We start from the raw sequence: 13320 nt of genomic DNA on the forward strand, positions 1-13320 counted from the left end.
AAAGTTATTATTTTGCGATCGCTAAAGCTGCAGTGGCCATTGTATACAAGCTATATCATTTACAATTTGCAGGAATATATGTAGTCAGCAACAAAAAAGAAAATTACTTAACGATATAGAATCAGAACAGGGATACTATTCCGATGTTGTATATCACTTCAGCAGAATAGCCTTAAAAGTTGAGTAGGAATAACAAAGCAATATTTATATGCAATTAAGAGTGGACATCCAATCAGAACAGCCTGATAGTATTGACAAAGCGTATCCTGGAGAAACCAATTTTGAAGAGGTGGTGAATTAATGTCCAATTATATGGGATAGTTAAAATGCACCACATGTATACCCAAAACAACATCCGTGACAACATCTTACAGGGTGCACCATTGACGTGAGGCCTTCCCAATCTGATATTTTGTTCTTACACCGTCTCCAAAATACCCAAAAATGATGACGAAATAAAACGTAAGGAAGCATGAAGTGAGATCAAAGAGATTTAAAAATTCATTTCCACTCAACATTTTAGCTTTTAAAGGAATCAAATGAGAAAAATCAGTTAGTGATAAGTTGCCCGCGAATTTCAGACAGAATGAGCTATTACCACTTCATCAGCAAGTGGTAGTTCTGAAACGGTCAGCTACCAAGTTCAAGAGAGATCGGCTAAGCATAGGTATGTTCGTCATGTGTCTGCATCTAAATAAGACGAGGTCACTGAAGTGATTGAACGATTTCGAAGTTCGACCACCCCAAAAACTCGAGACCTGGGAATCGAATCTTTAAATGTAGACAAATCAAAGCGAGAATTCCTGCAGCTGCGATAATTAAAAAAGTAACAGGAATGATGGAGCAGACCTAACTTACTGCTTATCAGTTTGTGCGTAACTAGCCTTGTTGTTATCAATTCAGGAATTCATTCCACTCACTCCCGTTAGGAATAAATGCATGTTTTTCGCAAGCACATGTTCATAATACACATCGATGTAATAATACAAAAAGAAGTAATACATCAGTGGACTGTATTAGTGAGCTCTATGTCCTTCGACAGTTCAGTAAGTTGTCTGAAAATAACTTCATTACAGAAATTGTCACTGTGAGTTGAACAGGTTTGAAAAAATTAAATTTAGATAATGTAAACGAATTCCACATCCCAAAAGAATAAAAAACAAAAGAATGGAGAAAACCTGCGTAGTATCAGCACTTTTGACTGCAGTTCTTTTTCACGTACTTTCCATTGCATCACTGTCTGCTTTATACCATCCCTCAGTTTCCAGTCACGCATCCATCGCAAAAACATACGTTCCCAAAATGCCTGGAAGCTCGATGACTTCAATCATCACACGGCACACAAGAAGAAACAGATGAAATACAACGAGGCTTACTATGCTTTGCGGAGCAACACAAGGCCACAGCACAGTTGGATTAGGTTCGTACAAAGCGTTCACGTAAGTACACAAAATTTCAGGGTTATTCACATAAGACCAAAGCGACACTGTTCGTGTTTAACTTCAAATCGTGCCTTTCTTTCTCACTGTTTCCTATAAAAAAAAAAAAAGTTAAGTAAGACAACCGTGTTAAAATACGCAAAAAGCGTAAGAAATCAAGCTCATACATATATAACGTATTTGATCATTTTCGTCATTAAATTTTTTCACTGAGGTAAACACTGCAAAATTATCCTATCGTACCGCTGTGAATGAAGTTTGGCTTATCTATGTACTTCACAGATACAGTATTACCTCACAGTAAATCAAATGGGGATACGGTATTATCAGTCCATTTATCAGTTGGATAAAATAAAATTTGGAAATTACCAAGGAAGGATCCAAACTCGGAAGCATAAGCATGTTCGAACAAAAATATGAGGAACTCCTCGGTAAATTCAAACGAACACGGGAATTGCTGGTATACCTTTGAATAATGCGTAAACAAAATAAAGCATCAGTAGAAATTTATAGCCGTTAAAATATATAAGTAAAACAACTTCTGAAATGAATAACCTGCCAAACACAATCCAAGAAGCAAAGAAACACGGGAGATTCGTACGGTCCTGTGATGCCACCAGTAGCAAAGGCTGAATGGGCACATCGATAGGAAAAAGGATGTCCAGCACATATCCATTCTCGCTCAATCAAAGATTCGAAACTGAAAACATCCAAACAAACTTCCAAAAAACGATTACCGAATTTAACATCAGGAGACTATTTAACTCACCCTCGAATAGTGCGAGCATCAGAATCTAGCAAAAGCTGTGCCAGTGATGTTACCAAAAGAGTCGAATCGGTTCCTTCAGCACCATGCACCACTACTGGAACCTCTGAAAACAGCTTGCTTTTGGCACAGTTTACTAAAAGAGAGGCGAAAATTTCAATTGAAGAACCAAGAAATCCGGATTTTTCAAACAACGGCTAAATGAAACGCACTGCTACAGACCATTAAATTGGCAAATAGTTATGTGCTTATCACGTTCAGAGCTACTGATGATGCTGAGTCAGACTTATAGCTTGTACAAAGATCAGTCAAATTTTCCATCCCTCCCAAAAGCGCACAACGATATCCGGACGGTTTGAACTCCACTGATTACCTAGGTTATAAACAATATCTTCTATAATTGAAAGATCTAAAAATGTCGTCTAAAAAAAAACATTCAGCATGCAAGAATACCGAATTTAAGCAAAAACAGTGTGTACAAGGACTTTTCCTGCTATTTGATAGTACATTTTTAGAAAAGCAATAATGTATTCAATAAGCGAACGAATTAAATCGATTTAACAACAAAATACTTCTAAACGTCTACTGCAGTTAAACATTTAACACATAAGTGGTCAACTCATCGAAAGTTATCATGAGAATCTTGCATTTTTCAGCAGAATGAAGGTAGAAAGGGTGTTCTGTGTAATAACCCCACAAGCAGTGAAAGAATGTTCTGATTTAAGTTAACTAAGAATATGCGTACATATTTCTGCACAGTTATTGGTTATAATTCTACGAATAAATATGCGATTAATTCACTCGGTCAGTTAAACAAACGATTTCTTAATTTTTTGTAACGACATACTTCCTGCACGAGTTGATTATACAAGTAAAGAAATAAGGAAACAGTACGGATGGCAGACCTGCATTGCCTTCACAATGGACACATTGAGCCACTGTTGCTGCGCAAGTTAACATGTCAGAAATAAATTGAACCCAGCCACAAGAACCAAGACGAGATATCCAACGATCAATACTGATATTCGTTTCTGCACACACTGTAACAAGGTCATACATGGAAGAGAAAATCGAATGCTGTTTAAAAACAAGACTCTGCATAAGCATAGTGAAAACTTTTTTCTCCTCTTTTTCCCACCGCAAAAATTAAATCTGAATAACTTAATAAATATAGAATGTAAGAATGCTAAATATAGGGATATCAGAATACGAAAATAGCAATAATATTAAACACGAAAAACTGATAACGTCACAACAGAACGGAATCAAATGTCTTGAAAGTTTTAAAACGAAACACGACAGAGTGACAGCTCGGAAACAATCAAGCAAAACAGAAGGACGACTATACTGAAGTCCAACACATAAATGTGGAAAAGATGTGCCTAACGTCACGAAAAAGTAGAGAACATCCCAGTGTAACCCACTTGTCATCACGAAACTCACATTCAACTAATTTGACCAGTGCATCATGGATTTCTTTGATCCGTGGAGTGCCACCATACATATATTTCCATTGCGAATAAAACATCTGCGACTCACATCCGCCACCTTCAACCAAGAAAAATAAGTGCTTTCAGAAGTAAATATTTCAAACTGTAACATATTTACCTCATATGAGGACCTGATTCCTATTAATTTAGAGTATTTCATCCATTCTGAAAAATATTATCTTGAAAACGCTGCGAAAAATATCATGAAAATGCGCAGTAACTTCACATTAACCGACTTCGCAGCTAGAAAAGCAGCAGTGCCGCACGAGCTTTCATGCGTACAAAAGTACTTTTTCAGTGAAGTTTTCGAATATCCTCACCCATAATCAATCCGGTTAGGAAGAAATTTATAAGATTATATCCACTTACTATTGCTTTGCTTAGAATTCACAAATTAATGAAGTTCCGCCATGTTATGGCAACAGCTTGTTTTGTAAAACATGCAACACACATAAAGTTAAAGGAGATTTGCTACTGAATATACCTTTATTTTTTGCGCTCTGTGCAAGAGTTTTCGTGCGAGTGTCTACAATAACTCCCTTACTTGTCGAGGACAACAAAGAATTGAGGATCGTTTCATCTTCTTTACATCGCCGATTTGTAGGACCGACTAGAGGCTGTCCGCAACGGATAAGGCAAGACTGAAAAACAGATCTTTTAAAGGAGACATTTGATTGTTCCATATATGAATAATAAATGCTATTTTACCTAAGATATATAAAGGAAAATAAATATTTACTGTGAAAATAATGAGTACCACAACAAACCTTCGTTTTTCCATGATAGAAGCTTAGTATAGGGAAACGTCCGCCATCTCGAAAAGTAGCAGATATTCTAAGATAATCATCGCCAATACCCTTCGGCACAATCACCATTTCCGGATACGTACTACACACCTATTTAAAAGAACTATGTAAAAAAAAAAAACCGTTCAGCACATTCTTGCAAATATCCAGCAACTATTCGATAGTTTATTCATATATATTTCTGGTTATTTGCTAATCATGAAAAGTACCGAAATGTAACTCTCGGTTATCATCTTCTTTTCGTCACCTGAGATTAACTGAAGCGTATTTCATTCACTATATCACTTACAGTTTCACTATATCATATTTTCATCGAATTAGTATTCAAAATGTCTTCCCATAAAGTTGTCGTGTCTAGTATACCGTAGGTTAGCCTATACCAACTGCAACTCAATCGCGTCCACAGAGAAATTAAGAAGTATAACGCAACCGACGCCATCAAAGCAAATAAAACAAATATTATGTTTTATCTGATAACCTTAAGCAACAGAAGCGATATCATACCCGAAAGCCTTTGTTGACAGCACTAACACGCCATCCATCTTTACACCGCATCATTAATTTCGCATATTCTTGTTCAGCATCAAAAGCAGTCCATCCATTATCCAATACAGTGAAAGGACACCGGTAATAAAATGGATAATCGTGCTGTATACCTTCTGAAAAATAAAAATCTGTTTATCACTTTTTTCTGCAGAACAGTACAGCTCAGTACCAGAAACTACAAACTACAGATATCTAACATTGACATCTTTCGATACAGCTATTATGCCACTTTTTTAGACTCGATTATTACGTATCTTTCAAGTTTCCGAGTAATAATTGAACAATGATACTAACAAATAGTAATAAGTGATAATGATTAATAATTAGTAATGATAAAGTGGCTTCGTTGACAGCACTTATACGCCATCCAGCTTTACACCGTAGTAATAATAATAATAGTGATAAACAATAAATAATGAACGATAAATAATAACATACAATAAATAATAAACAATAGACGACAAATAACAAACATTGAACAGTAAGCAACAAATAATGAACAATAAATAGTAAGTAACAAACAACAAATAGTAAATAGCAATCAATAATTGAAAAATGATCAACAATAAACAGTAAATAACAAACAATAAACAATGAATAATAAGCAAAAAATGACAGACAACAAATAATAAGCAATAAACAATAAATAATAAATAATAGTAATAACAACTGACAACAGTACAATGATAATGATAACAATAACGGAAAATAAATAATAAATAGGTGGTAAACAATAAGTGATCAGCAATAAATAATAAATAGTAACAAATGGTAATAGATAACAAGTAATAATAAATATCAAATAAATAATATTAATATTAGGAACAGTCAACAATAATGTAATAATAATTAATAATGACAACAATAATGACGACAACTACAATGTATTAATTAGTTAGTTAGTGGGAAGCAAATGCTAAATAACAAATAAATAACAAATAAATAATAAATAATAATAAATAACTTGCTTAAATTGGATAATTTTTCGATAGAACGTGCAACAGCGAGGCAGTCATCCAAATCATCGATTTCGAAAATACATATCATGAAGTTCTTGCACTTTAAAATCAGTTTTCCACTACGACTTAAGCTATCTTTAACAATTGGTTCCACAACGACATGATCCACTGCACGATGGAGAAGCTGAAACTACTGCCTTTCTCCCATCATTATTGGAAAGCTTTCAATGTCACCAACTTGACAACAGATTAACAGCTTGTCAAATGAAAGTCTCGATCCAAAGATAACTTCTGGACAGTAGTCTCGTGTACTTTATAAATCTAATATTAGTACAAGAACATTTACAGAAAACTATATCAAGCTTAAGATTATGTGGTAGGCCTGTCATTAGGCTTAAAATCTATTCCATTTCCCAAAAACCTCAATAAACAAGTAAGTCATAAATGCAGAAGGACCGGAAATGCCGATCGTATATACGAGTAAACTACAGCTGCTCACATTAAATACCATTTGACTGAAAACCTATCAAAGGAATCATTTATTGACACATTAAATCTTTATTACTTAATCAGCTAAAAATACCCAAAGTTCATTGCTATGCTCCTTTCCATTCGGAGAGTTTGCTGAACTGGAAGATGGTGAAAAAATCATATGATGCCCAATAAGGGCTAGTGAACCTGGCTGTGGTTGTCGAGGACCTTTTCGTAGGAATACGTTATCTACACGCGGCCGTTCTATAGCCTCGGACAACTCCATAATCCTGGAATTTCGATTGTTGGGATTGGATAAAATTGAGTTACGTTAGTGATAGCTTGCTAATAACATCAAGAAAGTGCCTATACAGTTGACCAATGACATTATTTCTCGGTCACACCCAGTTAAACACATTTGCACTAGAAAAAGCCGTACCATTTACCTTAGATATGCAAATCATACGGCTTTTTGAATACAAGCCTTTTTTGAATATAACCCGCTGTATGCCAATGGACAAAGGAACTGTCGTCGGGAAAATACATAGAGTATATTTTGGCTGTTGGCAAATGATCGAATTCGTAAAAAGGAGTGCAAGCCTGAAGACCTTTTCTAGAAATTAAAAAAAAAACACAGTGACTTGGACTGAGCTAGTAGTGCGCGTATTGATTCGTAGGATTAGATAAAGTTGGATTACGTTTGTGATAGCTTGCTAATAACATTAAGAAAGCGCTTATACAGTTGACCAATGACACTATTTAATATTTATGATAAGATAATAAGGATGGAGAAATGGCAAAGGTAGGTGGGGAGAATGTGAACAGTGTTATGGACTGAAAGTCAACCGACTAGTTCAGGATATCAATAAACATAAACGTGTTTTCTCTCACGCAAAATAAAGGCATTAACTGAAGCCACCATCAAAAATGGACGAAATGGGCTTGAATACGTTTCGCCAATTCGGCATGTCCTAACTGTTACTATTGTTCATTGATGTTTGTGCTTACGTAAATTCCGTTTTAGTTTTTGACGTGTTTAAATTGCATGAAAAAGATACATGAATAATTCAAAACCAGAAGAAAAGTGAGGAGAGAGAGAGAGAGAGAGAGAGAGTGAGTGAGTGAGATGGTTGGAAGCAGTTTAGTGGAATGGTGGCTCATCTCTGCTTTCACGTAGAACGAATAGTGAAATATTCCGCGTTATTTTGAAGCGTGTATTAGAGCGTACTGAAATCAGATGTTAGCCTTAGACAAGCATCGTACTGTATTATATTTTTTAGTAGGTGATTTTATTCCACGATTTCATTATTACTTGTCGTGTTCTGATGGCACAGGTTGGGAAATCAGTGAGGGATTGTACTATTGAGTTAGAAGGTATCCATCGATCGTCCCTTACTAAACCAGTTCATCAGTGCTTTGCATCTCCGACTTTGATTTCGTCGATAATTTTTGTTTTTTGCTGCTATAGTTGACAGTCAATCCTGGTATCGTACAGTTTTGCAAATATTGTTATGCAGTACTGAATGGTGTGCCTCACAGTACAAGCATTATGATAGTTATAATACATAAATGGATATCTTGTTTTGTAATTTTTCTGTTATAAAAAGAGTTTATGTGCAACACAAGTAATCAGTTTCAGCATATCTAAGGTGTTGTTTGGTGCGTTGAATCGGATGATCTCCGTACTATACTATGCAGACACGCTCTAAAACAAAAGCTGAGAAAGAGCGTCGTGCAGCACAGTTCTTGTGTGGTATCGTTGAAGGTATGAGAAAAGTTAAAACTTTAATACAAACTGTATACAGTACAACATTTTGCTTTATTTAGCAGTAACTTATATTTGGCTGTATTGAAGAAGACAATTTGAAAACAGGATTCTATGGACGGCCATGGACGGCAGACCAGCGGAGAGATTTATTCGCTAGGATGAAACGTCTGGGAATGAACACTTACATTTACGCACCAAAAGACGATCTGAAGCATAGAGCTGAGTGGAGACAGCTGTACAGTTCCGATGAAGTAGGTTGGTGGTTTGTAAATCGATAGCGTTTCACATTTTTATTTCTCTTAACAGAGGCAAGAATTTAGGATAAGAATATCTAGTTTTTTCACTTGCAGAGTTACTGCAATCTTTGATCCAAACAGCAAGGATGGAAAATGTTACATTTGTGTACGCGTTGTCTCCTGGAATTGATATTATTTATTCAAGCGACAAAGAAATCAAAGCTCTGCATGATAAATCTGAACAGGTTGGTTTCATCTGATTATGGTTACCATTTCTATAGGGAAATTAGGGAAAGTTAACCTAAATTCTGGGTCACCTGGACACTGGGAACATTGATAGGAAGTGTCGGTTTTGTGAAAGAAAGCCGAAAAATAGTGCAGCTATACTCTGTTAATCTGGTTAGCTTTCTCTTACGGTGTCCGTTTCTAGGTACGCTGTTTAGGATGTGATGCTTTTGCGCTACTGTTCGATGATATTGATATGGCATTGAACGATGCCGACAAAAAACAGTTTTCGTCTATTGTTATGGCCCAGTTAACTGTTGCTAATGCTCTATACGAGTTTTTGAAGTGTCCTCATTTCTTTTTTTGTCCTACAGGTAACCAACCCTACACCAAGTTTTTGCTTCACACATCTTTGTCTTTCAACATCCTTTTGATTTATTTGAGAGCACTTTTTCGAAAGCACTGCTATTACTTGTCCTTAGCAGCAATATATCATTTACGATATGAACTTTTTTTATAGAGTATTGCGAATCACGAGCGAATCCGTCATTGGAAGAATCGGGCTATTTACTTACGCTGGGTAAAAAACTGGTTCCTGATATACATATTTTGTGGACAGGCACGTTTTGCATTATATATGTTTGACATTTTACGTAAGGTTTCGACATTGGTAAAAATAATCTGATGAGGGATCGGATCAATAAATTACATAGGTATATTGCAGGACCTCGAGTGGTATCCCGTGAAATTACGATCGATCACATCCGACGTGTCGCTGCTGTGTTACAAAGAAAACCGGTGGTTTGGGATAATTTGCACGCCAATGATTATGACCCTAAGCGGGTTTTTCTGGGACCATTTGCAGGGAGGTGTGTATATATAATGTTTAAGAAAAGTGTATTTCTTGGTTGTACTAGAGTCGAAATTACTTCTGGAAAGTATTTCAGGCCTGTACGACTGAAAGAGGAGATCGCAGGAATTTTACTGAATCCAAACTGTCGTTATGAAGCTAATTTCTTGCCGTTCTATACATTAGCGGAATGGAATAGCTGTCATGCAGATGCTGATGTTTTGGAAGGTATCGCCACAATGCTTATTTTTGATCATTTGGAGATTGTATTGGTAAGGTACAGTTTTTCTGAAGGAATGGGTTGTGTATTACTGTTAGCTGATATCTATATATCTGAAAATAGTGTAATTTTGGATGCACTTTTTAATGTATTCTAGAACATTAAGAATTTTCTTCTGTCTATAGTAGAAGATTGGCGATTTAAATGAGAACGTCACACGAAACTCGAAGAAGGATCTCAAAAATCAGTAACTTCATGGTTTTGTACTTTTCCTTCCACTTTTATGCTGTCTTTGATTCCTTTCAGAAGCGGAATCAGATGCTATATTAGAGGCGGGTGATGTAGTTCCTGTTGCAACACACATTGTTGAGAATGCTTCGCCGAAACGATTATATCATCCATTAAAAGCTCTAGATGAAGGTATTAAGAAATGGATTGAATACTTTAACGCTGAGTCGTCAACAAATTCACATCCGTAAGTTAATGCTTCTGCTCGATTTTTTCCGACACCATATTTCAGTAAAACCAGTTTTGAATATTCGCGACGTCTTCATTCTCAAAATGTTTCAGATCTGTTTCTGTTGAAGTAGCTGAAGTTGATGAACTCAACGAACTGAAGCCATCAACAAGCTGTGTTTCTTTGGTCACTCGAGAATTGAATGGTCCGGATAGTAGAGACAATCAGACAGCAATTGTTTACTTCAGTGCTGAGGTAGTTGTAATTACATAATCACTGGTTCTCGTTTAGTGTTAAAGAATTAACTTCAATGGTACAATCGTTGAGATAAATCAGTCGCATGCTTTGTAAATCTCATCTTCACGATGAAAGATTGGATGTTTTAGAGTGTTAGTTCAAGTTTTACATCAACTCGTTTCTAGAACAACTCAGTGGTACAGACTGTGAATTCGATGTGCTCTGAATACAGCGAGCCAATGGATCTGGTGTCGGTTACCAAGGTTTCTTGACTTTTTCTGTTCTTCAAGATATGTTTCAACTCTACTTCATGTTCCATTAATTTATTGGCTGGGTTCTAGGAGGACACGAAGCCATCGTTGGAGACATCATATCAAAGCAAGGGAAATATTCAGGAAATGCTGGAAGTTTCATCAGATATCAGTATGGATAGCAGTGTTCATTCCGATTCGGAAGCAAAGTATACAAATTCTTCATTTCTTTCACTCTTCTATACTAGATTAGCGGTTCTACTGAGCTCCTACTAAGGATTGTACTATTTATATATGTTGGACACAGTCTATGCTCTGGTCTTGAAGAACAAAGTGCCACACAAAAAATGAATTTTCCTGACATAGAGGTGTTATAGTGTCACTGGAGTGGACCAGGTAGCAATCTTTGTCGATATGTTTTATTTACCCTTCGAGCATGGTCGCCGCGGCATTCAAATGTTGCAGGAGTTTTCTTGGCTTCACGAAAACTCATATGTAATGAGGAGAAGTAATGGTCAAGATATTGATGATCAGGTTAAATTTTTTTGCTTTCGTTTTAGCTTTCAATTTCACATGATCTCATGACATCATACTATACTGATTATATTTCTATTCTGTTGTGTTAGTAGAGATTGGGTGCTTTGAATTAAAGATGTATGAAAAAAGAATAATTTAGAATTCACTAGCAGTTTTTTTTATCCAACTGTGTGTTTCACTAGAGCGGATCTGTAACACAACTAATCAGCTATTCACTCTGGGAACTATTCGTTAAAAATACGGTATGCGGTTCAAAATTTGAATCCATTTACTGAGTTCATGTCACACTTTTAATTTCTCATTTATATGAGTTACAGAAAGTACAAGAATTTGTGAGTGACGAATGGAAACGGCGATGCGAGGATTTTGTCAAACTGTTACGTGATGTAACGAGGCTTTATCAACATATCACGCAACTTCCTAATCGTGTCTGTTACTTTTCCAGGAATTCGTTGTTTTTGCTCTTCACGAAATTTTGTTGTTGTTCTCTATAAAATTTGGAAGAGAAGTAGCCACAAGTTTTTAACATATTACTAATTAAATGTTCGTTTGCGTAAAGACACTTTGCAATTTTAGTTATATTTATAGTCTGGGTTTTTATTGAATGAATTTTGAGTTAATCTCTCAGACGTATCGGTGACTGATACAACTGTATTGTCGTGTTAAGACTACAAGGCCTTAATCCACTTCTTACACTTTTGGTTTTCATTTAAAAAAGTGATGTGCATAGATTTGCATTTTGATATGTAGAATCGTTTTAAAAATATGGAAATCTACCATGGAGAAGATACTCATAAAGCGTGGGCATATAAATGTTACTATTACAGAGCGTTGTTCAGGAACTATTTCAATACGTTTATGATGCTCAAGGTATGGCTTCTATTCTGGAAGCACTTGTTCTTTGGATGGCTGATGGACATTTGAATGTTGCACCTATTGGTATGTCTTTCCGTTAATTGTAATTCCTTTCCAGGCAATAATTCCAAAAATTCCAAAGTTGCCGAAATTTCATAACCATTTAATTGTTTTAATGTCTTTGTAGACTGTGATTGCTTTTGGCGTGTCGGTATTCCGGATGTTGAACCATGGACTTTGTCTGGCGGTTTCCTGGCAGACTTGCAGAAGCTTCTGTATTCGAGTGCTAATTTGGCGGACTTATTCCTATTGAAGACAGTATTACCGCTTTCTTTAAACTGCTACACAGTTAGGCCTTACGCAGATGAAGATATGGTTTGTTTCTACTTTCTACTTTTCATTTTTGAAAAAGGGGAAATTTATCAGATTTTTTCGTCGTCATCCATCTCGTTCTTACTTTATATTCCTTTGTTTTGCTGTCTAGACTGTTGTTTGTCTTATCTAATTTTATCGGCAAGTTTTGTTGATTGGTCGTAAGATGGTTTTTCTGATAGAAGAAATGAAATTTTATTCTATAAGGTTATGACCGACATTTTGAACTGTTCCATCTTCTCAAACATTTCCTATTACATTTTCAATTTTTTAAGCACTGGCGGAATTTCTAATTATTGAGATGGTTAAATTTCGGTTACATTTTCAGAACAATTTTCGATACATGTGGAAAATTGAAAATGAATATGCTTCAAACGTGGGAATTCTAGAGGAAATCAAAGATGAACGTTTTTTTGACAAGTAAGTTGTTCTTTTCGGTGAAGAAATAGAAATCATGTGTCAAGTTCAGTGTGGTACTATTAAAGGCATCTTGAATTGAACATGCTTCTTGAGTTCTTAGTCATAGTCATTAAACTGCTCTTAAGGCGTTTCCAGCCTTTCTCTGCTTGCAAGGTTTTGTTCGCTTGAGGGTCTTGTAGATTTTGTGACTCAAGTAACGATTCTTCTTAACATGTGACATTTAGAAGTAAATATGGTACCATATATATCTGTGTGTATTTTTTACACATGTATAAACTTTTGATAAAGGTTTGGCTTGACACCATTTGAAGAATAGCTTTTCAAGGTACATTGGTGCTTATACTGGTTTTGCAACGCCTCGGACTTGCTTTGTTGCGGTTGAAAATGATGCCATAGGAAGTCCGCGGCAAGTTAT

The 13320-nt window shown here is 35.8% G+C and overlaps 2 protein-coding genes across 2 annotated transcripts in view; one reads left to right on the forward strand and one right to left on the reverse strand.

The window, feature by feature from the left end:
• Positions 1-1003: 1003 nt before the first annotated feature.
• On the reverse strand, positions 1004-6763 carry LOAG_08075 (hypothetical protein; the record flags this gene model as incomplete). The annotated part of the gene is made up of 13 exons (XM_020447609.1): positions 1004-1055; positions 1179-1306; positions 1477-1532; positions 1809-1905; positions 1995-2139; positions 2209-2311; positions 3111-3245; positions 3649-3753; positions 4180-4336; positions 4463-4591; positions 5006-5160; positions 6016-6190; positions 6590-6763. The coding sequence occupies 13 exons, from the start codon at positions 6761-6763 to the stop codon at positions 1004-1006; spliced, it is 1611 nt and encodes a 536-aa protein (XP_020302177.1).
• A 1406-nt stretch (positions 6764-8169) lies between these two features.
• LOAG_17941 (hyaluronidase) overlaps positions 8170-13320 on the forward strand; it is a gene marked incomplete at its 5' end in the record, with an annotated part of 6191 nt that continues 1040 nt past the window's right edge. Inside the window, 16 exons of the mRNA XM_020450609.1 lie at positions 8170-8242; positions 8351-8500; positions 8596-8726; positions 8912-9080; positions 9227-9325; positions 9431-9575; positions 9654-9784; positions 10083-10251; positions 10347-10488; positions 10656-10733; positions 10812-10930; positions 11099-11255; positions 11576-11686; positions 12086-12197; positions 12301-12488; positions 12814-12905. Coding sequence (XP_020305693.1) covers positions 8170-8242; positions 8351-8500; positions 8596-8726; positions 8912-9080; positions 9227-9325; positions 9431-9575; positions 9654-9784; positions 10083-10251; positions 10347-10488; positions 10656-10733; positions 10812-10930; positions 11099-11255; positions 11576-11686; positions 12086-12197; positions 12301-12488; positions 12814-12905 — 2066 coding nt within the window. The remainder of the gene's footprint in view (positions 8243-8350; positions 8501-8595; positions 8727-8911; positions 9081-9226; positions 9326-9430; positions 9576-9653; positions 9785-10082; positions 10252-10346; positions 10489-10655; positions 10734-10811; positions 10931-11098; positions 11256-11575; positions 11687-12085; positions 12198-12300; positions 12489-12813; positions 12906-13320) is intronic.

This window comes from Loa loa (assembly GCF_000183805.2).
Source record: "Loa loa unplaced genomic scaffold supercont3.157, whole genome shotgun sequence".
NCBI classification, from domain to species: Eukaryota; Metazoa; Nematoda; class Chromadorea; order Rhabditida; family Onchocercidae; genus Loa; species Loa loa.